The sequence below is a fragment of the Rhea pennata genome, chromosome 2, assembly GCF_028389875.1.
Source record: "Rhea pennata isolate bPtePen1 chromosome 2, bPtePen1.pri, whole genome shotgun sequence".
Taxonomy (NCBI): domain Eukaryota; kingdom Metazoa; phylum Chordata; class Aves; order Rheiformes; family Rheidae; genus Rhea; species Rhea pennata.
In genome coordinates this window covers 99944886-99972771 of record NC_084664.1, presented here as the reverse complement: position 1 = coordinate 99972771, position 27886 = coordinate 99944886, and the positions used below count along the sequence as shown (strand labels likewise).

The window sequence follows — 27886 nt, the reverse complement described above, 5'->3', positions numbered from 1 at the left end:
TATACACACTTTTCAGGGAGTATTTTATACAAATCTTTCTATTGGTTACAATTTCATTACCTCAGGTAATCGCTCTGCGCTTGCGCTTTCACATTCTTGTTAATTAGCATAGGAAGCGAAGAAGAGGCGGTAACATCATGATCACGTTATTTTCATCTCATTATTCATTTAGGGGTGTGAAGTTTAATATATTAATAAGCCTTAATGAACCTAAGGTCACTTCTGGGTTATTCTGCTGTTTTTGTCGTACCTACCCCTCGCAATCTTCAAAGCGCTGTGGTTTCATCAAGGTTATTTAGCCGGAGCTGGTTATCCTTTGCAGTACTGTTTTTCTCTCCCCCTTGTCCTTGAGTTTTGTTAACTATTTGCAAGGTTTTTCTCACAGTATTTCTCTAACACTATCAGGCCTTGAGAAGTGGGCAAATACTGCCCAAAAGCTGGATTTTGATTTGCAAAACACAACAAATAATAATAAAGAATAACAAATAGATATAATATTTTGTTAAAATTGTATTGACCAGAATGTGTGTTTTAAATCGTGTATCTCAAGTTAGGTTCTGAAAGTGTACATGATAAGCACTTGCTCCTTTTGAAAAAAACAGCCCCCAAATCTGTAATGTGCTAGAGCAATCTTACTGATGTGAGTAATCCCATTACTACAACAGGACAAGTCATGTGAATAAAGTGAGTCAGGGTCTCAGCTGCTGGCAGAACAGGAATGGGGGGGGGGGATATATGGCCTCAGTGCAACAGATCACAGAAGTGCATGCTTAATTTTAAGTATCTGAGTTAATTTCTTCTGGTTAAGTGAATAATAGAACTAAATGTGTTTTAAAGTTAACAGGAATGTGTAAGTGCTTTCTTGGATCATAGCCAGAGTGCTCAGCACATTGCAGGGCTAAATACAGATTTAACAGTCTAAATTTAAGCCCTGAAGCTTTAAAACACTGACCAACATTCTTTTCAAATTTCTGTGGAAATTGCTGTAGATCTGAAGCCAAGGCCAAACACTTCTCTTGCATAAATGTACTTCTCTTGATAGTCTTCTATGTCTAAGAATAAACGACAATAAGAAACATTACAGACTTGAGCTGTAATTCATTAAAGTCCAATATTGCCATGTATTTAATGGACTTAAGAATCAGCTGTCTGATCTGGTATGCTTGATCAGACATTTTAGACATAGGCCAAAATTCACATTTTAATGTTAATTGCTTGTCTGGTATGTTAAAATAATTTTGGTCTCCAAAAGAAATATATCTAACTAATGTAAAATGTAACCTCCTGCTACTAGTATATAGTTGTAATATTAATATGAATGTAAATGATCTAAAAAAGTTAATTTTTGAAAAAACAATTATACTTGGCCCAGATTGCATACTTTAGCTAACCACTTTTTGCTGTTCTTATTCCCTTTTCTCCGGCTCTATTTTTTCATTCTTCCTCCCTGTTTCACTGTGGGATAACTGGAGGTCAGAAGGGTGGGAGGAAGGAGGGAGGAAAGAAGAAGGAGGGGAGAAACACATAGGGAAACTTAGGAGCTAAAAAAAAACAATAAAGGAGGGGTTTAGACATAGATGGAATGTGTTTGTTTATACCATTAAGCAAAAAAAAAATCCGTATCATTTCCTGTAAAACAAATGTGGTTTTGCAAGTATGTGTGTGTGTTATATACCTACTGTAATTTGATCAGCCTTGATTATTTATTGTTATACATCACTTGTCAAATAACCTGTCCCTATTGTACTTCATATTACACAACTGTAACAGCAAAATGCATCTGGCTCCAAAGTGCTTGAAAAATAAAGCTATGTTCCTGCAAGGAATTGCACATGCACATGGTATTGCAGACTGATAGGCAGTCTGGCAAGCTAGCACTCGTACTGGCCAAATCCTTACCAGCCTTGGGCTGCTTGTCACCCCCTCTCTCCACAGAAACGCTGCCACCTCTGATGTGTCCACAGAGACATTTAAATGAGGGAAGTGAGGGAAACAAGCACTTCCCAACCTGGTTCCACCAAAATGAGCCCGGTTATTAAATAACAGAGACACATCAGGAAGTGCTGACTGCTACGAGAGCAGAGGTATGGTCGCTTCCAGCGGAGGAGCAGCAGGGGCATGCAGGAGGTACTGAGCTGTCCTAAATGTACAGTTCAATTCAATATGGGAGATCTAACCTCTGCCCTAAGTCAAAACAATTTCCGAAGTCAGTGAAAAAATCTGATTAGAAGCTTTTTCGTGCATATTTCTGAAAGCAAGGAAACAAAATCAGTTGTACCAGAGTTTGGACAGAATTTCGCCTGCAATTCCAGCAACAGAAAACATAAAACAGACTATTGAATTGGTATTTTTTCCTTGGAGAGAGAAATGTGCCATAATTTTAAGCACTTTTAGGTTTCAATATTTTTTCTTTGCATCTACTACTTTAAAATACATGCAGTAGAGGAAGGTTAGTTCCAAGAAGTATTTAAACTGATGCAACTTACTACTGACACCCTTGACAGAACTGTAGCATAAAGCATTCAGTATTTTTAGCTGCACAAAGTAAATTAATAATTTGTTTCATCGGTGCTGTTTAGAGAAACACTGCCTCTGGGTCAGTAGTGCACAGATTCCTTGGATAGGTCTTGAAAGGGAAGAATTAGGGTGGTGTTAGCCAAGAAAGCAAAACAGTGAGAGAATTTTGTGTACTGCTGGAGATGGTTTAAAATGCAAAAGACTGTATTTTTTGTTTGATGTGGAAAATCTGACTGTACGTGTTCTGGAAGAAAACTCAAAATGTTGTATGCATTAATTTATATTTTGTTTCAATTAAAGCATACCAGAAATCATCTGGGGGCAAACATTGATCAGTAAGTTGTTTCTCTCTCTCGCCTTCCAGCTAAGATAAATATATTTCACTTCATAATGAGGATTTCTGGCTTAAAATCCTAGATAATGGTCAAAATGCTGCCAAGATTAAAATGCCAAAAAGAATTTATTTCTGGACCTATTTATTTAAAAAAAAAAAGAAACAAAAGCATGAAATTTAAGTAGATCACTTCCTGGATGTTGGTTTCAGAACACATATTCAGGTGATTTTCAATTAGGAGGAAGCAGAAAGCAGCTGGTCTTGGGTACAAAATACAACATAGGAAAAATGAAAAATCTATCCTGATTTTGAAATATTTGTATGAATTTTGCATAAAATATATGACAACTACTAAAAGCCAACATCTGCAAAAATGTTTATTACAGCAGGCAAGGAAGGGCTGACCTGCCCCAAGGAAGGGCTCTGCTCCTAGTTCTACTACTATGACTTTGACAAGTTATTGATCTCTGATTTAGAAGACACCTCTCATAGGCATAAAAGTAGCTCTGTTGATTTCAATCAGGTTTAAAGTCAAGTATACATAGAAAATAAGGAGGAGCTAGAGAATTATAGATCAAATAACTTCAGTTTATGGAAATAATCAAGCAAACAATCTGTTAGCATTAGAAGAAAATGAGACAAGTAACAACCAACATGGATTTGTCAAGAACAACTCCTGTTAAACCAATCTGATTTTCCTTTTATGATAATAGGCGTAGTACGCGTGGGAGAAATAGGAAAATGTCATGTAGTAAGGCATTTGTGAATGTTTCCCAAGAGTAAGAAAAGATGGTATGTTCTGGATTGAAAATCTCATAGGGTTGGAAAAAGAATGGTTGGGAAAGAGTTAGCAAAATGGTACACCATAAAAATGGAAAGATTTATTTAAAGAGGTTCCTACAGGTTCTATCCTGAATCTGACACTGCTCAGTATTTATTAAACACCTGAATAACGAAGAAGCAGCAAATAGTATGTTAGCGAACAGAATTAGAAGTGATTCTGGCAAAAACTTTCTAAACAAAGTCATAGAAGATAGTACTCAATAGGTGCAAGTGTAGTATATTTTGCACATAGAATCATCTGTTCCTCAGATACAGGAAGGGGAAAAGTAAACAAGGCTCAGTTGCACAGAAAAAGATGTAGTGTGAATCACAGGCTAAGCAGAAGTCAACACTGTTATGCTGTTGTAAAAATGCAAATACTGTACAGGATGTAGGAACAGGAAGACAGTCTGCAAAATGCACAAAGCAACTGTTTTGCTCTGCTGACCAATGGTGAGATTTCAACTGGAGCTAATTCTCTTCTAAATGTTTTTCACCTGGACTGTGCCTAGTTTTGAGCATTGAACTTATAGAATGACATTGAATGACTGGAGAAGAGTCCAGCAGAGATCAAGCTTGATTATCGATCTAGAAAATGTAAAACATGAGGGGACTAATGAAACCGTTTGGCCTAATGAGGAAAAGAACATAAAGGGGAAAAAGTCTTTAAACATGTAAAAGACTGGCTCAGGGAGGAATCAAATAATCAGTTCTCCGGGTCCAGTGAAGACAGAAACACCAGTAATGGACTGAAATTGCAGTGAGGAATATTCAGATTGCACATTAGGAAAAAGACCTTTAATGGTAAGGATAGTAAAGCCCCAGAATGTATTGCCTCAGGAGATGGTAAAAGCACCATACTGGGAAGTCTTTAAGAACAAGACTGAAAAAACATTTATGCTATAACAAAGAAATAGTTGATGCTATTTTGTGGTAAGGAAAAAGACTTGAAAAGATGATTTCTCAAGATCATTTTCAGCCTTATGAGTCTTAGCTTTTATCTCTTCCTTAGATTTCACTAGTTATAATATTAAACTCACAAATTCAAATAGAAGTATGGAGAGTTCTGGTTTTGATGTTCCCAGATAAAGAAAAGGTGGGCAACAGCTGTAAGTTTGAAATCATTTGGGAGGGAAAATAACAATTCTGCAACAGCTGTTACACTGTAAGGAATCAAAGTTTAAGCCATACAATTTATTAAGAAAAAATGAAGCAGTGAATCCACTATATTTTACAAATATCTTCAAAAGCAAGATATTTCTATTAACAAGAAACAAGCTAAGAGCAGAAATTGGAACAATCAGATGCTAGAGCTAGACAAATTTAGTTTGAAAGCTAAATAAAATTTATATTTGTGTCAGTTATTTTATACATACTAGAGTAGCTAATTGCTGTACAGTGATACATTCCCCATTTCTCCACTCAGTAAAATCAAATGTAGATGTCTTTCTAAGAAACAACCACACAAAGAGCTGGAGAATGGCTAGAGTAAAGTCTACAGCTTTCGATATTCAGGTTAGACAAGTTGATCACAATAATCCCTCTTGGTTTTCAAATCTGTTTATCCAACTTTGTAAAGAGATGTAATGTTTATAGATCACTGTCAAATCTGCATAAATGGATTAGAAAAAGTCATAGATGAGCAATTTCTGTTATGACCTCTTCGAGGTACAATACTTACTATTTGCCAGGACATTATATTACAACTCATCATTTCTCTTCTCAATTTTAACAGCACAGATTAATCTCTTTAATGGTGCCTGGAGTTCCATGGAGTAATATATTTATATTAACAGCATTATATATGACAGCATATATATACTACATATTATGATCTAATATATCTATGAGATATATACATATATGGATGGATATAATAGCAGCACTAATTTTCCTCCATTTTTCCTGAAGACATGTGAGGCAGGGTTTCTTTCCTCCAGTGGTCCAATCCATAGACAGTTATTCTCAGCTTTGTTTCAGGGGCATTGAAGGGGTAGGTGATGGTAACCAACCGGTCACTACGCATTAGCTAGAAAAAAATACCCACTGTAGATTCAACAAAGTACACAGGAACAAAGCACACAGGAAGTTCCTCATTAACAACCTTATCCAGGGCCCCTGGTGATCATAAAAGTCCTGGATGCCACCAGTCCTGGCAATAGGAGAATTTGTGTATGCGCATGCCTATAATGAACCTACATATACTATACGTAAGGCTTCTGTTGTTACTGAGGTTAGCCTGGTTATGCTGTTCTGACAGGTTCATGAGGACCAAGATCTGAATAAAAACACAGCTAAGCAACAGATTAGAAATAGCTTGTTTAAACCTCTAAAAATGAAGGGAAAAGGGCTACTAAATTCTTGGCTGTTTATTGCAAAATCTTCTGTGCAGACTGCTCCTTTACAGATCCCCATTAAAGTCAACATGCTTTTGGGGGAACAAGTATCCACTCTCAGAAAGCATATGGCAGGCTGGGACCCAAGTATGTAGAGGGTGAGGTGGGGCCTTCTGTATTAACCAAACCTTTCAGTTTAGTGGTTTTATTTGGCACATCTGCTGACAAGCTTTTAATGAGATAATGCTAACAGACTGCCATGAAGGAAAAGCATCATTTTGAAATGGGTGGCAAACAGTTACTTTTTTTTTTTTTACTTTTTTTTTTTTAATGTCATGCCAACTTTACTTTTCTGGCCAATTTTTCCTAATCTCATGTTAGCAAAAAAACTGCTGAGTCATAAGTAACTCTGGAGATTATTAAAGAGTGGTACCAAACACTGTCATTGTTCCCCAGACAGATGCTGCTGCTGACTTAAACAGGCTGCAAGAAAAAGTCAGAAAAGCACTGTTTGTTCATGTGCTGCGATATTGCAACCTACTAATGTAGCTTGGGCAACTCTCACCTCTGGAAAAAAGTCAGGGAAATGACTTTTCTTGGCTATAATGTTTCTTATGGTGCTTAAGTTTTCTGAGGTTTTATAAAAATAAATTTATTTTCCCACAAAGTATACATGCTAGGTCAAGTTTTGTGAAACTGAGCAACTGATTCTTCCTTCTATGTTTCCTTTCTGTTTTTCCTCTCCTTTCCACTTAGATTTTGTCTGAACTGAGTTTTTGCAGCTAAATTCCAAACAATCCCAGCAAAAATGGAAAAAAGAGCAATTCTGTCGCTTTCCAAAAAGGAAAAAAGCGCCTGTTCAGAGGTGTCTCAGATAGATAGCAGGTTTGGTAAAAAGCATTCTAACTTTTTCATTGGAAAATGAAGATTCATTTGTGTTACTTAGCTCTAACCGATAGCACTGCCTGCCTGCTCGCTTGGCTGCCGGACAGCCCAGGCTTCCCCAGCACCCACAGCAGCTGTATCCTGTTTCTGTCCAGCTCTGCAGAGAGAGCAGCTGCTCCAGAAAGTCACTGGCAGGGGGGTCAGCCTATTAGAGGAACAACCTGAAAAAAAAAAAGAAAGAAAAAAGGAAAAAACCCACCTTGCTGTAAGTCTCCCAAAGCAGAATTTTACAGGTTTCCCTTATTCTGTTTTGAGTTTTGAGGGGGTTTTTTGGACAAATTGCAGGAAAAATCTTGTTATCACTCCCCACCCCAAAATAAAATTTAATAGGGGGGAAATTCCACCTTTTTGTCAAGTTCATGTTATTTAGCATTTTAGAGACTGAGCAACCTAAACTCTGCTCAGAAGAACGATGCGGTCAGTGCAGTGTTGGCATTATGGAGCTCAGAGCCAGACATGCTCTAGACCACGCGCAAAGACCCCAGTCACACAGAGCTGTATGCCTAACTCTGCCCCTTCGGGGGATAATCAGAGGACGGTGGGACACAGCAAGGTTAGGCCAGAAATGCCCTTTTCAGGTCTAGCTCTGGCAACTCCTTTTTCCCCATAAATTTAAAAGCGATTTGGGGAAGAAGAATCTTGGCAAAGCAATAAAACCACAGAAAAATAAAATAAAAAATAAAATAAATAAAAATAAGTCACGCCTCAGCTGCACCTTGGTGCTAGACTTGCCCCCAGCGGCAGCCAATACTGTTATTTTTACCAGGACGCAGGCACAAGTGGCCCCCAGCCCGGGACGCCCCACGGCCGTGGCTTTCAGTGCCATCGTCGCACCTGCAGCAAAGAGCCAGTGCTCGAGCAGAGCAACATGGAGAAGCGGGAAAAGCGGGAAAAGCGTCGGCCCTGCCGGCCAGGCCGCGGTCTGGTGCCAGTGTGGTGCCCCCACATTTCACACACTTTGGGGCAAATTTCTGCCTCCTGCAGCCTAGTTACAGCAGCCAGGGAGGGTGAGGGGAACGAGAAAGAACAAAATCTTTATTATTATCGATGCTGTTATGTTTGGTGCTTTCTCCCGCTCTGCTTCACCTTTACTTGCTCCCTGCTTGTTTTGAGGGGGGGAGGGGACGGCACGGCCTGCGCCTTTAAGGGGGCGGGGCGTGGCAGCACGGCCCCTCTCCTCGATTGCTCCGGGTGCCATCGATGCTGTCGGGCAGCGGCTGCAGGTGCCTGTGCCTGCCGGACGCGGAGGCGCTGCTGGGAGCGGAGCTGCCCCAGGTGCCGGATACAAACTCGGCGGCAGCGGCGGCAGCGGCGGCCGGTGAGTGACAGTCTCTGGCTTCCCGCCCCCCCACCCCCCCCCCCGCCCTCCTCCGTTGGGCCTGCGGAGGCGGCGCGCAGCGGGGCTGCTCCGGCTTCTTCCCCCCCCTTCCCCCCCGGGGCGGAGACCATTTCCCGGCCGCCGGCCTCCCCCCCCCCTTCCCTCCGCCCCGGGGGTTCGGGCTCGCGCCCGCCGCGCGGGGTCGCGTGCGGCGCTCCAGGCCCCGCCCCCGGCTCCGGGCCGCGGGGTTGTCGCTAACGGCAGTTGGGGCGGTGGCTTGGGGGGGGGGGGGGGGAACACGAGGACATGTCGGTTGTTTGCTGCCGTCTCGCGCTTCGAGGCCTCGTCCGTCTCCCTCGAGGCACCTGCTGGCTCCGCTGCAGCCCAGCGCGGGGGTCCGCCGCTGCCGGCCCGCCCCTGCCTGTCTGCCTGAGGCCAGGGGGTGGGGGGGCTGCCTGGGGAGGGGAGGGAGACGGTGGCTTGCCGGCTGCAGCAGCCCCTGTCCCGCCTGGAGCCCGCTGAGAGAGCGGGGAGATGCGGCTCGGTGTTTGCTGGGGGCCGGCGCCTGGGAGAGGTCACACTCGGGCTAGCGGGCGCCTTGTCTCGGCCGTGAGGGAGGCCTTTTCAGGGTTGTGGGGCAGCCGTGCAAGCCGGCGCAGAGGGGCTTGCCCTTGTTTCCTTCCTGACACTGGTCTACGGGAAGCATTGTAAGGTGTTTCTATGCCCACTTGGTTATATGCTGAAACAAGAGTTGTTTAGAACGAGCTTAAATTATAATTGTGAGTGTATTGGCAGGGGAAGTAGAGCAAATGAGCAGGGGAAGGGCAAGGTCGGGCTGCTGAAGAGCTGGTTATTTGAGAGTCTGATTTCTTAACTGCACATTCACTGATACGGTAGATCTTTAGAAAATATAGTAAGAAGAGAGTAATAAACTTAGAATAAACCAGAAAGGCCTCTAATGATCAAGAGATGGTTCTGTCATTGATGACTAACTAGTAGTGATGTATTTCCTCTGTTGTTTTTTTTTTTTTCTTTTTCTGCCTGGATATAAATTTCGCCCTCACTTGTACTGCATTGCTGCACTGCAGTCCAGAAGGGTCCTTGAGCTGATGAGTAAATATCTTCCCTCTACACACACACCCCTCCAACATTTTAATTAGGAAAGTGAAAAGGATACTTTTTCAAGGGGAGTGTTTGTCTGAGCATGGGAATGATCTTATTTTCAAAGGAAGTCTTGCCATTCTGTCCAGCTTCACTGCTTTTCAAAATAGTGGTCCTTCTATGCAGTCAGCTTTTTTCCCTCTCATTTTTTCTAGCTTTTTCTGTTTCCTGCAGTTTGCTTGCTTTGTTAAGAGCTTTTAGCTGTATATTAGAAAGCTTTGAATTGAAAGCCATTAAGTATTAAGCTGTCTTAGCTCTGACAGAGCATCAAATTAGATCTAAGCTATGATTATCCATATGAATAATTTAGTTTAAAATAGTAATCTCACTTTAACTTTCCTAACTTTCTGATCATTCCTAAGTAAGCATTTTCTTTTTATTCATTTAATGATTTGTATGTGTTTCAGTACTGTGAACCTAGTTTGAATTTGCTTTTGATAAAATCATCAAAATAGTTAAAGGGTTTTTTTTTTCTGTAAAATACAGATAAACAAATTTATAACTTAAGGGGAAAAGGTCTGTTTTCTTGCTCACCTGAAAAAGAAAAGCTGTTTGGTTCTTTGTGTTTGACACAACTTGCACTAGTCTAGAAAGAAGCAAAAGACATGCTCTGCTGCTGCTTTCTTTCCCATGGATAGCTTAGTTTACAATTTGTGATTTATGCCCATCCTTGACAATGATGTCTTTACTCAGATGGGACTTTTCTTGTCTTAAAATTCATTTAAAACAGGATGTGATTACTTTCTTTATGCTATGTGATTTATCTTTGTGAAAATACTGATATGTATATGTATATGATACTGATAAGTAGTAATGTCAAAGGTGTTTTCATTTATTTATTTTTTCCTATATGGGAAATTCAGTTTCACCTCTGACACATACTAAAATGGCTATTCAATTAAAGCATATTACCAGTCAAACTTGTACTGTCTTTTTTTGGTACAATAATGTAGAGTTACCTTTTGTTTTCATGGTCTTAGTTCAATAAATTACACTTTTTTTTCAGAGTCTTGGTATTTACTCTGTCAGAAGTTAGTAATAAATAGCAGCTTAAGTTAATGGACCTTTTTAGAAATCAGTCAAAAACGCCTTTTAAGTTCTAAGTCATTAACTTAAACAAGAGATATCTTTAAGATACTCAACACCTTGTCCTTTGAGCAGTGGTTTTACTGTATGGAGAAGCTGGTTCATTTTCAGTAGAAGAAGTAATGTTCACAGAATATTTTTGAATCTTAATGTTTTGAGTAGTAGAATTTCTTGTGATTCTGAATGAGCAGTTTTTTGCTAGCTGTTGAGACTTGAGACAAAAACAGACAATAAAGATTTAACATAATCTACTAATGTCCCATTAGAAAGTGTCTGTATCTGCTGATAATTAATGCAGTTCATCCTTATGCTACTCTTCCCAGTGAAGCTGGACTAAAGCAATGAAGTGGGTAAACTAGAAAGACAAGGGCATGGCCTGTTTTAGTGAGAAAAATTTTGAGATATGTTAAACCTTACTTAATTTATTTCAATGCATTTATTCATTTAGCTCTTAAGTCAAGTAAGTTGTAAGGACTGTACTTGGAACTAAATATCAAGTTTGAGTTGCATTAATTCTGTTCCTTCTGGGCTTTCTCCTTGAATCTACTTGATTAAAAATAGAAAAAATATAAAAAGCAATAGGATGACAACAGACAGCTGCATGTAAAATACGTTCTTAAAAAATATGAATACTAATACATACTAAAAGAATACATGAAACAATATACAAATTTTGTATTTCAGCACAAAACAGGCCTATGAAACTCAGAGGGGTATTACCTGCACGTATTTTGAATGGCTGTATGTCACTATTTAGTTATGCAAACAAAAGTATGTTTAAAAAAAAAATCCACGGAAGAAATAAGTGGTACTTCATTTGAAAATGAAGGATTTGAAAATAATACCTACAGTGCATGCATAATGGGGAATTTATTTCTATGAGAGCTTTTCAGTAAGAGTGGAACGTGTTGCTGTACTTAGAAGTAAGCTGAAGGTATTTTAGCAGAAGTAAGACACTAGCTCTTCATCTTGTCTTTAACTTGTCTTAGACTATCTACTTTCTGTAAATCTGTGGTGTGCAACATTCTGTCCCAAATTACTTTTCCCAGGGAGAGGGAACTGGAGCTTGGCAGTAGGGGAGGTATTTGTAAAGGTGCTGGTAGGACAAAGGATGGTTAGATGGGATTGTCCTTTGTATGTGCTTTCAGATACAGTTTTCATCTTCTTTTTGCGTTGTACACAAAGGTAAAGGCCTGTGTTTACAGCTCACAAATATCAACTCAGTGAGAAAACTGATCTAAATTGTACCTTAATCTGAAAATTATTTGCTATTGCTTATGTGTCTGTATTTCAGTTCAAAAGTAATTGGTTTGCACCTTGTTCTCCCAGTGTCAAAACTCTCTCTCTCAAAAAAAAAGGGGGGGGGCAGGAGGGAGAATCTCATTTTTGTGACCTCCTGAGAAACGGAACCTGAATAGCAGTGGTGGTGGTGGTTTTTTAATTGAGTAATTACATAAACATCTGAAAACAAGGATTAATTGTGTAATTGGTATATTGCAATTTTGAATAGGAAAAATATTTGTAAGTATTTAATGCTTTAAGCAAAACTAAATTGAGGATCTCTCTCCACTGTATTTTGGGTATATGGAGAAATTGTTTTATGTATACTTTTAATATTTTTTTGAAGTATTTAGTGCTTATTCTTCAAAGGGAAACTGATCTGTTTAGCCTTTTTAAAAAATGTTAACAAATCAGTGCAGATATTATGTTCAGCATTTTCATTAGAAAGTGCTCCGATTACACTCGAAGATGGGTGTGAAATCCTGTGTTTCCTTTCTATTTTTGTTTGTTTTGTTTTTAAGGAAAACAAAAGTTCAGAGACAACAAACTCTTAATGGATCTGTTTTTCTGTTGACCTTAAGGGAACCTTAACAATATGAATTTTGGTATATTTAGACTTACATTTTGTTTTAGGCTTATGCACAAAGTGGAAAAAAAATACAATGTACCCTGTATTTGAAAGTTCCCATAATGCATTGAGAAGTCTTAGCAGTTATAAATTTAGTTAAGCAAAAGTTTGTTTTTAAATGCCCACTTATATATTGAGGACAAAAAGAAATTTTAAAGATAATTCACAAAATTCTCAATTAAGAAAGTGGTAACCTTGAATTTTATATTTTAGAATTCTCTGAGTCTTTTAACTCTTTGAAACTCATTGTTTTCTCATCACATACACCTTGGTTCTTGTTGGAAAAGTGAACAGAAGGGTTTTTTGGCAACAATCTAAGGAGTTACATAAAAAGATGATATATTTTTGTCATGTCATTTATATTTTCATCAGTGTGGAAGGCAGTGGAACTTCCATTCCTCACAAGACAGCTTCAGTAGTCTGGTAACATGGTATTTCCATACAGGAGATGGGATTTTAGATGGATGACTGCAAATGAAGATTGAGAGTATGCAACTCAGAGGTGATGTGAAATATGTTAGAAAAATACCTATGCACCCAGGCTGTCAGACAGTGAAATACTCGCACATGTGTTTGATAACACACACACAAAGAAAGATGCTATAGTGTAAGAATTGAATACTTTTTCCTGAGCTAAGAGGCTTTCAAGAGAGAACGTGAAAAATACAAGTCTCAGTAACACCGAATGCATGTCTCATCCTCTAAATATTGTCAAAATAAAAGAATTTGCCAAAAAAAAGTCACACTGCAGAGGTTAAATTTAGTGTTGCAGTCCTACCTACAAGCACGAAAGTTGAAACACCAACCATGCATACTGTGTAATTACGGTGGTTATATATGTCCAATAGTGTTTTTATAAAGAATAATTTGTATAGTTACAGTGCTTAGGAAAAATCTATGATGTCTTATTTTGTTTCTTTTGTGTGTGTGGGGGGGGGGGGGGGGGAAGCCTCCCTATTGGGATTTATTCTTTAGGGTTTTTTTTTAAAAAAAAAAAAAAAAAAAAAAAGAAAGAAAAAAAAAAAGAAAAACAGGAGCTTTCTGAATGCATTTGCATAAGCATATTTGAAATTTTTTTGAGGCTAGAAATGCTGGTCTCTTAATACCCTCATCATCCCTCCTCCCTATCTTATCTTATTCACAGGCAGAAATTAAAAGTTCTCTATTTTAGTTATTAGGACAATGGTAAATATACAGAAAGTTATAAATTATTTAGAAGCTCAGAAAAGAAGAGAGGTAAATGATTTAAGTGGATGATAGTGAGGGGGATGGTTTCTAGATGAAGCAAACTTTTACCGAATGTCAGAGGTAGAAATGGGTAAAGGAAAGCATTACTTTTGTAAGAATTTAGTAATTAATGGAAGATCTATGGCCATCTGCAGTATTTTTTTGTGTAAAGCTGAGGATTTTTTTTATATATGTATGTTCATTTAAGATTTTTCTTCAAAATACTGTTAGAGTGATGCATCAGCTAATAAATGTAAAAGCTCTTTATCAAGTAGGTAACTTAATTTCTGGAGAGTTACAATGCAATCTATAATCAAAATAGAAGAAATTTTTGGAAGAAACATCTCTGTTCAGACATTCTTTGTTACATTTTCCTAAGCTATTGCTCTTCTCTATCCAACTCAGTGACCAGAACATACCTTCAAAAAGTTAAATTGGTATGACTTCTGACTTGGTAATCAAGAAGGTGCTGTAACACTGAATATGTTAGTGTTTGCTAATCCACAAACTGATATAAGAAATGGTATGTCGGTTTAGTTAATCAGTTGGAGAAATTATTTATTTTCAGTGTAAAGCTGTGGAACTCTTAGGCTAACTTTTTGAAAATGTTATTTTTCATGAGATGAAAGATTTTTTGGGGGATTTTTTTTCTTCAGTTCTGGACTGTTTGATTGTGTATCTGTATTAGGTTATATAGGTGTGTGTGCTGATGAGTTTGGAGGAGGAGGTATGTATGTTGGTGGTAGCAGACTGAAGGGAAGGGGATACTTGAAAGTAGACTTCACCTAAAATAGGTTTTACTAAAGTACTGACTGGTTACTTCAGCTTTTTCTGTTTCAACAGGTGATACAGTCAGCAGATGAAATGATCTTCTGAACTAAAAGAGAAAAAGAAATTACTCCATGCCTACTCCTCTAAAATGACTATTAATCTATACAATAGTTTAATCTCCATTTTAATTTGGTTTTAGAGTTTGCTATTTTTAGTTCTTGCTGCCGAGTCACAAACTCGGTATTACAGATATCCTCGTTAATTTCACTGAACTTATTTATAGCATAAGGTACCAATGAACAAAACTTCATTTTACAGTAGAAAAGTTTTGGAAAAATTCAGCATTTGAATGTCGTAATCTCACCTGTAGTCAATTCTTGCTTGTGGGAATCTTTTCCATTCCCCAAATAAATAAATATAAAATTTCCTGAATTAAAAACATCAATATACAAGTCAGGTGTGCGTCATGTCTGATATAATGCTATTTATAATGAATGGATTTATGCTAATCTCTTTATTTTTGACATGTGATAGATAGAAGGTTAATTGATGTTAAATGGGCTTTTTTAGCCCTTCATCAGCTACTAAACTAGTACAGAAGGTGTGCAAATCATTACTACAAAAGGCCAAGACCAGTATGTTTTTTTGGTGAGGTTTATAGGTCTTTTTGTTATCCCTCTCTCCCTCTTCCTCCTTCCCAACCACACAAAACATAGCCAGCTGTAATGATAGGAGGAGAGAGCAAGCAGCTTTCCTCCAAATGTGCGTGTGCGCACACACACACACACGCGCGCGCGCGTGCACACATCTTCCCTCCCCCCCGCCCTTTTCCTCTCCATACCTTAGCGGAGTGACAGCTTCTAGATGTTGCGTGCGAGTGAGTTCAGCTGGTGCTGTGTGGTCTGGGTGTGTGGTCTCCAGCTCAACTGAGAGGCTGCTAACAGGGTGGATGAGAGAGAGCAACACTGTTTACTTTAATTTATTTCGGATGCCGGAACTGTGCCCAGAGTTTCTCCTGAGCTTGATTCCACAGTTAGCGGTGTCAATCCCTCACAGCTGCAGTGCAGTCTGAAATATGCACTGAACTCCTCTACCAAGTGCTTTCACAGCATCTGCTGCGGGTCCAGCCTTTTAATCCCCTGTGACTCAGAAATGTTAATGGTCTTGCTGAGTGCTGTGATTATTTTGCTTTCGCTATGTCAAGATATACGGCCACGAAGATGTACCTTGCTGGATTAAGTAAAGCAGGACATTTAAGATATTGATACAATATGCAAGTATAGCCATTGTGAAAATAAAACTTACTCCTTGTCTGCCCTAAATTGAAAATCTCTAGTGTAGACTTCATGGCCAATTGGAATATTCAGTGGCGCTTTTAAATAGAGAAGTACATCATGTCATTTTTTTTTCTGTGGTTTGCCCCCTTCGTCTCAAAACTTGTACACCTTCCCAATTTGAAATTGATTTTGGCATGTAACATTGTTCTGTAGGTTAACATTGTTTGTCAGTGTTAATATTGGCTTGAATCAACATGCCGGATATGACAGACTAAGACAAATGAGGCTTTGTTTTTTCTGTGCAACAGTGAAATTACCGCCTTTTTTGTGTTTGTTCATCTTTTCATTATAAGTAGCTTAGTGGTGTTTTGAAGAGTTTTTTTCCTCTAGATGTAAGATTCGTGACCATTTCTTGTTTAAATTGACAAGTCTTCTTTTATTATTTAAATAAACATGCATAAATTCTTAATATCACTTGGAATTTCAGCATTGTTTAGCTTATTCACTTCCCAGTCTTTTCTGGCAGGCTTGCAGGAATGGACTTTGTATTATTAATGCAGTGTTGAAGGCTGTGGAAATTCTAGGGCACTGAAGATCTCCAGAGGGGTTAATAAATGTCAGTTATTTTCACAGTGCTGCTTTTTGGATACTTTTAAATCTTAGTTTATGTAGATTGTCTATCTGAATTTATATTGTTGGGAAGATGAAGCACAGAAAAGGTTGCAATAGTGTTTTTCATCATTTTTGTCATGGTTTTGAATACAAACATGCAGGAAACTTTTTGCTTTGTCGTCCTTCTCAGGGTCATTTGCCATGTTACTTCATTGACTCTGTTGTGGTATGTTGTACTCAGGGGACTCTTTAGGTTTTTCTAGTGAAAACAAATTATTAAATTTATTTAGCAGAAGCACAAGTTTGTGAAAGGCCATCACCTGTGTTCTGGAATCTGAGTATTTATTGTTTATTTAAAAAAGAATGTTTCATTGATCTGTTTCATTGAATGTTCACTCAGAGAACATATATTCTGATTTTGTATGACAGTGGTATCTAATGAACAGTTTCTAGTTTGTTTGCTTTTTAAAGGAAGCAACAACTGAGGCATATCGCAGTTTGAACATGGAGGATGCTCTGGTTGTTCCAGTTATACCTGCATCAAAATTTTGTAAATCATATGTTCTGTCATAGATATCATATATGACTAATAACAGAAAATTCTTTGGTACCTGAAGACTTTCATTCTATGTATGTGTTGGTTTTAGATTGCTTATAGCTTAGATTTTCTCAGAGATGACAAATAGACTTTTTCTTTAATTCCTTCTTCACAATTACAAGTCCCTCTGCCAGACTGCAGCACTTAAGTTGACCTTGATTCTGTTTTCTGAGTAAATCTTGTAAGTTCAGTCTCTGTGACAAAGTGCTGCTGAAAACTAACTTGGTTTTCAGTCATTGCAACCAACTTACTTTCCTCTTTTAGAAGTTAGGAACTCCTTTTTAAAGCATCTCAACTGCTAATGTTTTCATGGATGAAACTGCTGAGATGCCTCTGGTTGTTAATTATCTTCCAAAGTTCATAATATTTGTGGTTTTACTTTGTGATACGAAATTACTGGCCAATATAGTATCCCTAAATCCTGAATTATTATTCTTTACTTATTTCATATTTTGCTATTTCTTCCAGAGTAGTAAACAGTACTCTGCTTTACAGAACTGATGTAGTAGGTAGTGGTGATTTCCTTTGTGTTTCCTCTTTACTAGTGATTCGATGTTGAATGTAGAAACCTATTTAACAATTCTAGGCTTAAACCAACTGAAGGTTTATAAAAGTCAGAAGAGTAGCTTGACTAGTATTTTTCCTTATGTTAGACCCTATTTCATTTCTTCATTGCTTTTTCTTGAAGGGTCTTAAGATAAAGAGTGAAAATATGTCCTCTTTTGCAACCTTGTAATGTTCAGAACCATCTGTGTGACTTTTTGGAACCAAACTTTTGTGATAGGACAGTTTATTTGAGAAGCTCATGTAAAGACAAGGATTATGTTTATTAAAAGCATTTTTCAAGATGACTTTGTCGTAGGTGGTCTTCACGGAGGCTTTCTAACTCCTTGCACTTCATAACAAGAATTGTGACAGAATAATAGAATAATATGGGCAAGATCATGGGAGCAGTCAAACAGATGTCATCCATGTTAAACTACTGAGGAGATGCTGCGAGGAAATGAATTTTTTTTTAAGAAAAAGTTAAGGGAGGGAGTGAAGAAAGAAAGAAGCCTCTGTTAGTGTAAAGGGAGATTGTCTATTGAAAAAGAGTAGAGTCTTCTGAACACTTCTTCAGTAAGCCTGTCTCAGAAAAGAATGTCTTGTGCAGAAAGACTGTCTGCAACTTCCCCTACACAATATAAAATACAGTATTCAGTAAGAAGAATTTAAGAAAAATAAAGTATAAAAGAATAGTAACTGCTGCTAGGAGGAAGCCTCCCTGGATATTTACCGTAATACATATTCTCCAGAACACTGTATTTTTCAGGGTTTTAAAATTTGGGGAGAGAGAAGAAATTGAAGCTCTGAAGACAATGTAGGCAGAAAATATTTTCCACTGTTTGGCAGCATAGTTTTGGGAATACTTACTAAAAAGACTTTTTTTTCTTTCAAATCATAGTTATAGAGCTTATGAATAATGAACTGTGTGTAATAGGTTTTCAATTTAAGGCAGTGCATAGAGTTGTAACTAGAGTTCAGAATTAGACTAGTTGACATATTTTTTTTTTCATAATCCAGATAATTGGGTTTTTAGAAACTTGATTTTGGGTTGCAGTACTTAAGGTTAGCAGCGAAATAAAATTGGTTATCAAATGCTTGTCTCTGATACATGTGGATGGTTTTAGTGTAACCTGTAGAAGATGTATTTTTCACGGAAGATATTTAAACGGCACTCAGCAGTCTTCATGTATAGGATCTACTTCCAAAGAGGTAGGTCAGTCGTCATGACTGTAGACGTTTGTCAAAGAGAAGAAAGAGCAGAAATACTATAGATGACTGGAAGGTTGAAAGAAACTGATTGCTATTAAAAGAAAAAAAAGTAACAGAACGTCTCAGTACCATAATGCTTTTGTAATGTGTTGAGATTTACTGTGGTCTCTTCATTCCAGTAAGGTATTTTAAAGCAATTCTGCAATAAGTATGGGAATACTTCAGAAGAAATATTAGACTGGAGGAGGCTCAACGTTTTTATTGAGTTTATTCAGCTCATCGGGAAGAGCAATCCAGTGCTCATTTCTCAAATCCAGAAAAATATGTTGTAATATTACTGCTGAGTTTTTCTCTTAATTCAAACCAATTACCTGTATACCTAGATATTTTAAAAGAAACAATAGTTGCAATGCAAGGGAATCATAACATTGGGGGAAAGAAAAGGGGGGAAAGGGAGACAACAAATAACACCAAAATAGCTTCTATTTTATTACTCTTTCTCAGGATTTCTTCTCTTCCATATTACTGGTGAGTTCCTAAAGTTTGCTTTTTTTCATCTGTGTTACTGATTAATATTCTGTTAAAATATTGTTGAAAAGTAAGTGTTCAACAGCATCTTACTGATGCAACATTTGTTGCTTCTTGCAGAGGGGTGACTGCGTGTGGATATGGGGATGCAACTCCACTGATTCTTTACAGCTGTTGCACATCTTCAAGTTCTGCTGAGTGTATGTGTAGAAAGTGCAAAGTCTATGCAGTTAAGACTGTGAGGGATACATGTGATTTATCCCTTTTCTAGGCAAATTAAGCAATTTTTTATATATATAAACTGATCTTCTTTGCACATGACTACAGAGGAAGCCTCAAATTCTGGAAGGTCTGAACTTCTGTGTGTATACATCTTGTGATTGTGTAGGAATAAACAAGGCTTTCCCTGAGTTTCTGGTTGTTCCAGGCAGCATTAGATTTATATTGGGAAGCTTTTATATTGAGCTGCCTGCTTTTTTTTGTCAAGTGAGGTGACATAGCAAAGGAAGCCATATAAATCCAGTAGAGGGCAGATGAGCTATGCAAGCCTTAAGATTCCCAATCTCAGAACCACAAGAGAAGACTGGCTTTACAGCCTAAAGAGAGGAGGCAGAGCAATAGGAGTTCAAGTCATCTGACTGATCAAGAAGACTGAGGATAAGAAACAGGAGATAAGGAAAAGGAATTATCAGGGTGTCAAGATCTGAAAAGAGAATTGGAATATATTAGAAAACAAAACAAACCCCCTTGACCTTATGGATAAGAAGTCAGAAGGAAAATTTGACAGGATAGGGGCAGGAAATAATTCAGCTGCAAAACTAGGACTTGGTCTCAGATATAAAATGAGGGAGAGAAGGACTGCCTCCCTGCGAGGAGGAACATGGTGCTGGGAAAGAAATAGAACTAGAGTATAAGGAAGCAGGAGACAGGGAATTCTGCCTACCAGAACGCAACCTTCTCTTCTGTATCTGGATAGTACTGCCAGCTGATGTCTTTGTAGTCTGCTGCAATCTGCTGTAGTCTGTAGTAATGGCCTTCTCTCTTTGGTGATGGTCTACAAGATTATAGATTGTCTGTCATTACTCCTCCAGCCCTGTGTTAAATGTGAAAGTTACAGCATTTTACATACCGACTTAGAAGATGCATAGTACTATATTGTGGAATACTTTTTTTTCCAGCAGTTTGCTGTTTGTGAAAACCTGGGAAATACTATACTAAAAACATAAGGTACTTTATAATGTTGTAAAGTCAAAGGATTTGACAGTTTTAACCCCCTCATAGATATATAAATATTTTTTTAAAAAAGGGAGATCCAAACACACATTGTGAGTATTGTTGTTGGCTCTTATCAGATTTCCTTCATGTACTTGGTATTGCTCACATACTACAACTATTCCAGCTTCTACTTGTTCAGCAGGAAATCACATCTCTAATGGCACACTTTTCAAAGATAATCTCAAAAATTTCTCTGAAGAAAAGAATAATTCGGTGAAATTTGTAGTATCTGAATGCCTCCTCTCTATTAATGGATTCTCTTCAAAATACCTTTTGAAATATGTAGCAGCATTCGTATTTGAAACATGTGAAACTGAAAGACTGTTAAGATTGACTGTATTTATAGATTTGAGATCATTATTTAGGACTGGCATGTTTTAGAGCATTGTATGGCACTTCCTGTATTCAGAGCACATTCAGAGACTTTGGCTGTGGCTGTGAGCTCTCTGCTCCTCTGATCTGAAGTTGAACACCCAGAAATTGACATGAAAATGTTGTTACTGGAGAGTTTTATCATAAATGACTTGCTATACATCTGTAGTATAGACAAAGATACAATCCTGTTCAAGGGCAGAGTGGAGATTTTTCTTCTTATTCCTATCTTTCCCATTTCCATTTTCCATGTGCCTTCTAACTTCAGAAAATGAATTGAGAGTCCTGCTGGTAACAGGCTATTTCATCCTCCTGACAGGTCTATAGTGCATTGGAAAAGGTGAGGAGGGTCTGTAAAGCATAATGTTTGATTCTACAACTGCTGTGTTCTAGATACAGGAGAGGCTGGAACAAATATAACTTACTTAATTCTGGTATTTCCTAATGCAAATAAGTACTTTGAAACTGCAATTTTACTGTAGCATTTTGTTAGGGATACTTTACAGAGTTTAATAGATCTGGTTTTTTGCAAGTAGAAAATATACCTTGATCCACAATTAAAAATTAAATGTGTTAGAGTTACTTACGGTGCTTGGCTTATACTCCACGTGTTTTGGATCAACTTTTAAAGCTGTGTATACTGAGGTGTTCTGTTCATGCCTCTCTAATTTTTTGAATACTAAACTCTTTCATCATACTTTGTGGGTTGTGGGGTTTTTTAGGGTTAAGAAACTTTTTTCCAGGTTGTGTTTGATTTCCAAGGTTATGTTTGATTATTACCTTTCCATGGAGGATAAATTCCTATCAGAAACTGTAGATCGCTTTGGGCAGTTCCAAATGATATTTTTACTTAGAGTTTTAAAGATGCTGTTGTGTCTCAGTAGAAGAATTCAGCTGCTGTGAAATGGTCTAGATAATACAGAATTACTATGAAAGTACTTGAAAGAAATTTTATTTTGTACCTGTTTTATGACTCCTGTAGTATCTGTGTCCATATGGACAGGCTCTATGTGCCAGAAGTATCATAAATGTGGAAAAATTGGTGGGAGCTAGTGTGCTGCAGGCTATGCTCTTTGTATGCTTGCAGAGCTGTACAGAGGAGACTGCTAACATGCAGCTGGAATTCATGACCAATTACACAGTGAATTGAATGAAGCGCTGTGGGACATGGGTACCATATTGGTGTTTCTATTGTAGAGATAAACTACTTTGAATTGTCTTTTGGCTTCATATGGAAATGGTAACTCTTGGAAATGCTTCTCCAATAATTTTGTCTACATTTATGTTGATTTGTTGGGATATTGTGTGTTTTATTAATATTCTTTGTTGGTGTAGTGTCTCTAAGTAGTATTTTACTTTTTTCATCTTATATAAACACTGATGCTTTATACTCTAAATATATGGGCTAGGGAATCACTCCCTTGGGAATTTGTATGCCAGTCAGTCCCCTTTTGATGGGGAGGCAGTCCAAATATGTAATCACTCTCTTACTTAGCTTAGCAATTCTAAATTTTCTAAGCAATACAATAGTAACTTTCTAATAGAGGACTGAACGACAAGCCCATATGAGTTCTGATATCAGTGATATAGAATATGTATATTGTTTCATTAAGCGTTGTGAAAGTTTAGGATTTTTTCTCTTTTTGAATTTTACAAGTTGGAACTGGAGATATGCATATTTTAAAAAAATACCAAGTGGAAAAGAAGGTGTAGTTATATTGTTTGGTGAATATGTGGGAAAGAGCTTTGAGAGCATTGCATATTTACATTCACGTTTTTGCTTTATCATTTTATAAGAGCAGCTTAACTTTTTATAATTTTTACATAATTATTGTTTTTAAATTATTGTATTTGTTTCTTGCTGAACAGCTGAGCTAACAGTAACTGAAGACAGACATCATGTCTCGAGCACGGCAGCCCCCACTTGTAACTGGCATCTCTCCCAATGAGGGCATCTCATGGACAAAAGTGACAATTAGAGGAGAAAACTTGGGAACTGGGCCTACAGACCTCATAGGTAAGTTGGAGAGAGGAAGAAAAAAGTGTCTGCTCCTTCTTCTGACGTTGTAGAATGTAACCTTTGGGATGTGGTTACAATTGCATTTTCTGTGCAAGTGACATTGTAAAATCTATGTTGCATTGTATGAGCAATGTCATTTTTCACAAACATGCACTTGAATCCATAAATTCAAGAAGGCTCTCCAAAGCATAACAAATTAGAATGGCCATACTTTGTTAGATGGACTTGTCACACCCAACATCCTGTATGGGACACTAGCTAAGAACTTGACAACTTTGCAGTCAGAGTGTTTTCAGTGATTTGAGAAAGTCACTGAGCATTACTATTACTTGAATTAATGTAAAATTCAATTAGTGTATCTGCAACAGTCTAGGACTAAAAGAGTAACAAAATATAGCTACACATTGTGTGAAGAATGGTCTCCTCAATTTTTAACTGGATAGCTTAATTTGAATCATCATAGTTCTTGCATTGGAAGAAGGAACAAGCAGTTCTCCCCTATTTTTTTTCAGTGATTCTCATGACCTGATAGATCTTGATCATCACTGCTCTCAGCTGGCTCTTTTCCAGGCTGAAGAATCACAGCTTACGTGGTGTGTTGTTGTTGTTTTTATTCTGTATACATCTTGGGGGACCGAAGAGGTTGTTTTTGTTCATTGAATTTTAGCTGCTATTTTGTAGCACCTACACTAGTGCAGAAAAGATCTTATGAGATAGTGCACGGAGTTTTTGCCTGCTTTACTATCTTAACTGATTATTACTATCTATCCTGATTAGATTAGTAGCATCAAACTTTGTAATCTCTTTATTCACCCTCATTTCTAATCATTTATGTATATATTGAATGGCAAAACTGCCAGTACATGCCCTGTGGAAACTTTCCAATGTGAAAACACACCATTTATTCTACCTCTGTTTCCTGTCTTTTAAACAGTTATTTATCTATTAGAGGATCATATCCAATAGCTACTTAGATTTCAAAACGTTGTGCAAAGTCCTTTTTAAATGGCTTAAGAAAATTAAGTTAACTATAAAAACTGTAATTGCCCATATTCCTTTTTTAAGTTAAGCATATATGTATTCATGTTAGAGACAATTTGTCTAATCTGTTGTGGAGTCATGACTCCTGGAGAGTCTACTGGAGTTTTGTTTGGCTTTGCTGGAAACAACATTTCACCTCATAACTATAAACCAAGATTCCCAAATTCCGCTCTTAGCCACCACAATGAACTTTGTGGCCAAGGACAAACTACTATAATTTCAGTTTTCATCTAGAAAGAGGAAATACTTTCCTTGCTTGCTAGACAAGGCTACTGTAGACTAACCTTTACTTAGAAATATTTGAAAATCTGATGACATTGCAGGTAAGTGTACTTCTGAGTATCTGAATGTTTGGTGTGCCTCAATATCTTCATTAGTTCATTGATATGATCCTTCTAGAAGTGGTCACGTAGCTTCTTGGAAGGAAGATATCTCCTGAACTGTGTCTCGGTATTACAGCTGGTTGACTATTATATATATTTATATAAATACATATATATATATATATATATTTATATATATGTATTTTTTTTCCCAGAGTAAATCTTACATTGGTGTTTTGAGGTAAACATAAATAAATATAAACACATGGCATAGCCATTTTTTTTCCCCTGAGCTCACTGAGTTCTTGGCTTTTTTTCTAGTGAGTGAGTAAGACCTCAGACATGTAAAGATTTCTTTTCGTGGTTAAATTAGGCATGTAAATAGTCCATGTGCCTTGAACAAATACTTACAAAAGTGACTCTTTGCAGGTATGAGATTTGCTCAAGTTTGAGCAAGGGTTTTATAAAGTTTATGATCTGCTATGGAGATATATTAGAGTAAAATGAAAAGCAAAAGATATATTTCTTATATAAATAGAATATCATACAATAAAAGAATATACCTTTTCATCTCATCTTGTTAAGAGAGTTGTATTGTAATCTATGTGGGCCTTTGAAACTAAATGAATTATTTTTTGTCTTGTGGTACAAAAAGGCAAATCCAGGAGACACATGCAAAATCTATACTCTTGAGGTTTATTTTGTCTTTTAAGACATGTTCAACTTTAGGCATTGTAAAATTGTTAATATATAAGTGTGACAAAAGTTATGAAGTTTCGTGAGAATGTCTTGTGCCTGTTTGTTGAAATGAACAGGGAACTGAATCCTCCAAAATACACTTTAAAGGCTAGATCTCCAGTATAGCATTTTCAAAGATCCTTATACCATACAAAAGATTAAAATAAATTCTTATTTAAAGAGAAGTTTTCTCATTTTGTGAGGGAAGATGTTACTGTATTTTTATTGTCAGAGGATCTTTCCATGATGCCTTTATTTGTTTTAAAAATTGGCCTTTTCGTTACCATAGGTAGTGCGGTATGTAAAATGTTTGTGGAGACTTTTTCTTTGGCATTTTTAAGAAACAGAGGAAGACTGTTTCCCGTCATTTAAGAAGTGTCAGATCTTATGAATTTGTTCTCTTGAGAGCTTTAGCAACTTTCTAATAAATAGAAAATGAGCAATACACGGTTATTTAAAATGGTTGTTCAGTAACTTCTTCCCTACCAAATTGCTTAAGCTTGAATCTTGATTTTAAAGTATAACTTGATTTAAGCTTGAATTCAGACTTCTCAAATTCTGAAGAAGAGTGAAAATCTGTGTTTATGAATCATTCGGACAATCTTCTGCAGTTAGTCTCAAATTTCTACTGCAGTCTTTTATTTTTTTTTTTTTTTTTTCCTTCCTTTAGAGAACTTAGACTTCAGTATTGAGTCTCTTTTGTTTTTTTGCTACTAAGGTTAAAACCCATGCATCATAATAAATGCCTGTTCTTCCCCCAGCCCCAGATAAGTAAGAACTCCTGTTCTGGTTAAAATTTTGCAAAGAAACAACAACTAAAGAAATGCCAACCAAGATATTCTTGATATAAAACTTTTTGTCCCTTTTTCTTTAGGCATCTTTGAAGAAACTGTTCTTGCTCACGTAAAATTCCCCTCAGTTATATTAAGATTCATGACGTTTTGTTTTTGGTTTGTTTGCTTGTTTTTTGTTTTTATCATTTTCAGAATAGGTTTTGGCAGGAAATGAGACGTTCTGATGTCTAACAAAACCATGAAAACTGCCAGATTTGTCTGCTGTGTAATGTCAGAGATTTAAATTGTGAGGAAGAAATAACTCTGAAGCTCTGGTACTGAGCCACATATTCTGACCCTTTTCAGTCTTCAAGTGCTTGTTAAATTGGTCAGAGCTTTCTAGAAACTGAAAACAAAAGCCAAATCAGTGGAGGAAGAACTGTTGTACCTACTTAACTTTTATTCCAGTACAGCCAACACACTAGTATGAATTATTAGTAGTATAGAAGTTAGAATCTTGCTATTTCTTTAGGAATGTGACAACCGCCCTTCTAGATTTGCCCATCTATTCTAGCATCCAAAGTCCTGCTCTGACTACAGTTGGATGTTGTAGAAGATGTATGAAGACCCAGCAAGCCTCAGACCTCATACTCTAAATGTGAAGAGGTGTTCTTAAGCTTGCCGTAGTTTAGTATGCCATAGCCTTATTCTGTAAGAGCTTCATGGCTTTAAATATATTTTGTTTCGTAGTATGCCATTTGTTTTTCTGTTTTGTGAAAGTTTAACAGAAGAAACAGGTAAATATTAGGTTGCTGTTCTTTCATACAACAAGGGGAGTTTATTCAGCAGAATTAGTCTTGCATAACAAATTGTAATATGGGAGAAGGGAACAGTATTTGTGAAGGAGTACTTCTTTGGCCAAATATCTCTTATGTATCTCTGAAAGTATCATTAAACAAATGAGCTTGGAAAAACATAGTTTCTTGTGAATATTTTGCAGTTTTTCTTAATTTTTGCTGTGTAAATTCACGTGATAAATTGTGGTATCAAAGATTTTTGCTTGCAGTTTTGATGGAAGTTTCACATAAGTACCTGTTGCAGAGGATCTTTTGTACAACGTGAAGTAAAAGTTCAAGATAGAAGAGATTAAAATAAGCTTCAAGCAACACTGTGTGTGTTTCATGAAATGAAATAGGACATTAGAGCTGAAGTCACCTAGGGATTATCTGAGAAACGTGTCTGTGACTTTCCTTCCTCCTTGGCTATTAAGGACTGGGGAAGAATCATATATTTACGTGAAGCGTATGAAACAATGTAAGGGTATTTACATACAAAACTTCAAAAATATATTTATTCAGTCATTCTGTTTTTCAGGTTTAACAATCTGTGGGCATAACTGTCTGCTAACTGCTGAATGGATGTCTGCCAGTAAAATCGTGTGTCGAGTGGGACAAGCTAAAAATGATAAAGGGGACATTATTGTCACTACAAAGTCTGGTGGCAAAGGAACTTCAACTGTTTCTTTCAAACTGCTGAAGCCTGAAAAAATAGGTATTTTTCGTGTTCAAACTCATATCTGTTTTTGCTAAATGAGTATATGACTGAGTGCTTCTTTAAATAAAATGTATATTTAAAATGGGCCCACCTGGGGACCCAATAGAGATTTCTAGTGTCTAAAAAATTGTATATCAATAAAATATATATAAATTCATAGTAAGTGTGAATTAAATTCCTCTTTCTCAATATCATATAAACCCTTAATGAGTAATGAAAAGTATCTCCTTATATTTCTAGGCAGAAGCATTAAAATTGTCAAAAAATTGATGACAGGTCCAGTAATTGGTCATCTTACATGTTTTAAGTGCACTAGATAAATACAAAATATAAAAAAACCTCATGAGCTTTATACCTAAATCCAGAGCTGACAGTTAATCTTTTAAAGAAAGCTGAGTCATGCATGCCATTTCTTATTTGTAATTCAAACCAGCCTGTAAGACAGAAAGTTTGAAGTATTTTTCATGTGGTGCTTAATCATTAAAATGATGTTGCCAAGCAGTCTAGGACCTCTCCTTAATCTAGAATCCAGTCTAAATACCCTCTAGATTTAAAATGCCTCTCTCAAAATAACTCATTTATACAGTTGGATAG

The 27886-nt window shown here is 37.1% G+C and overlaps 1 protein-coding gene across 1 annotated transcript in view; it reads left to right on the top strand.

The window, feature by feature from the left end:
- Positions 1-8182: 8182 nt before the first annotated feature.
- The window catches only part of EXOC2 (exocyst complex component 2), a 137424-nt gene continuing 117720 nt past the window's right edge, over positions 8183-27886 (top strand). Inside the window, 3 exon segments of the mRNA XM_062570039.1 lie at positions 8183-8272; positions 22713-22860; positions 27113-27289. Coding sequence (XP_062426023.1) covers positions 22743-22860; positions 27113-27289 — 295 coding nt within the window. The 5' untranslated portion in view covers positions 8183-8272; positions 22713-22742.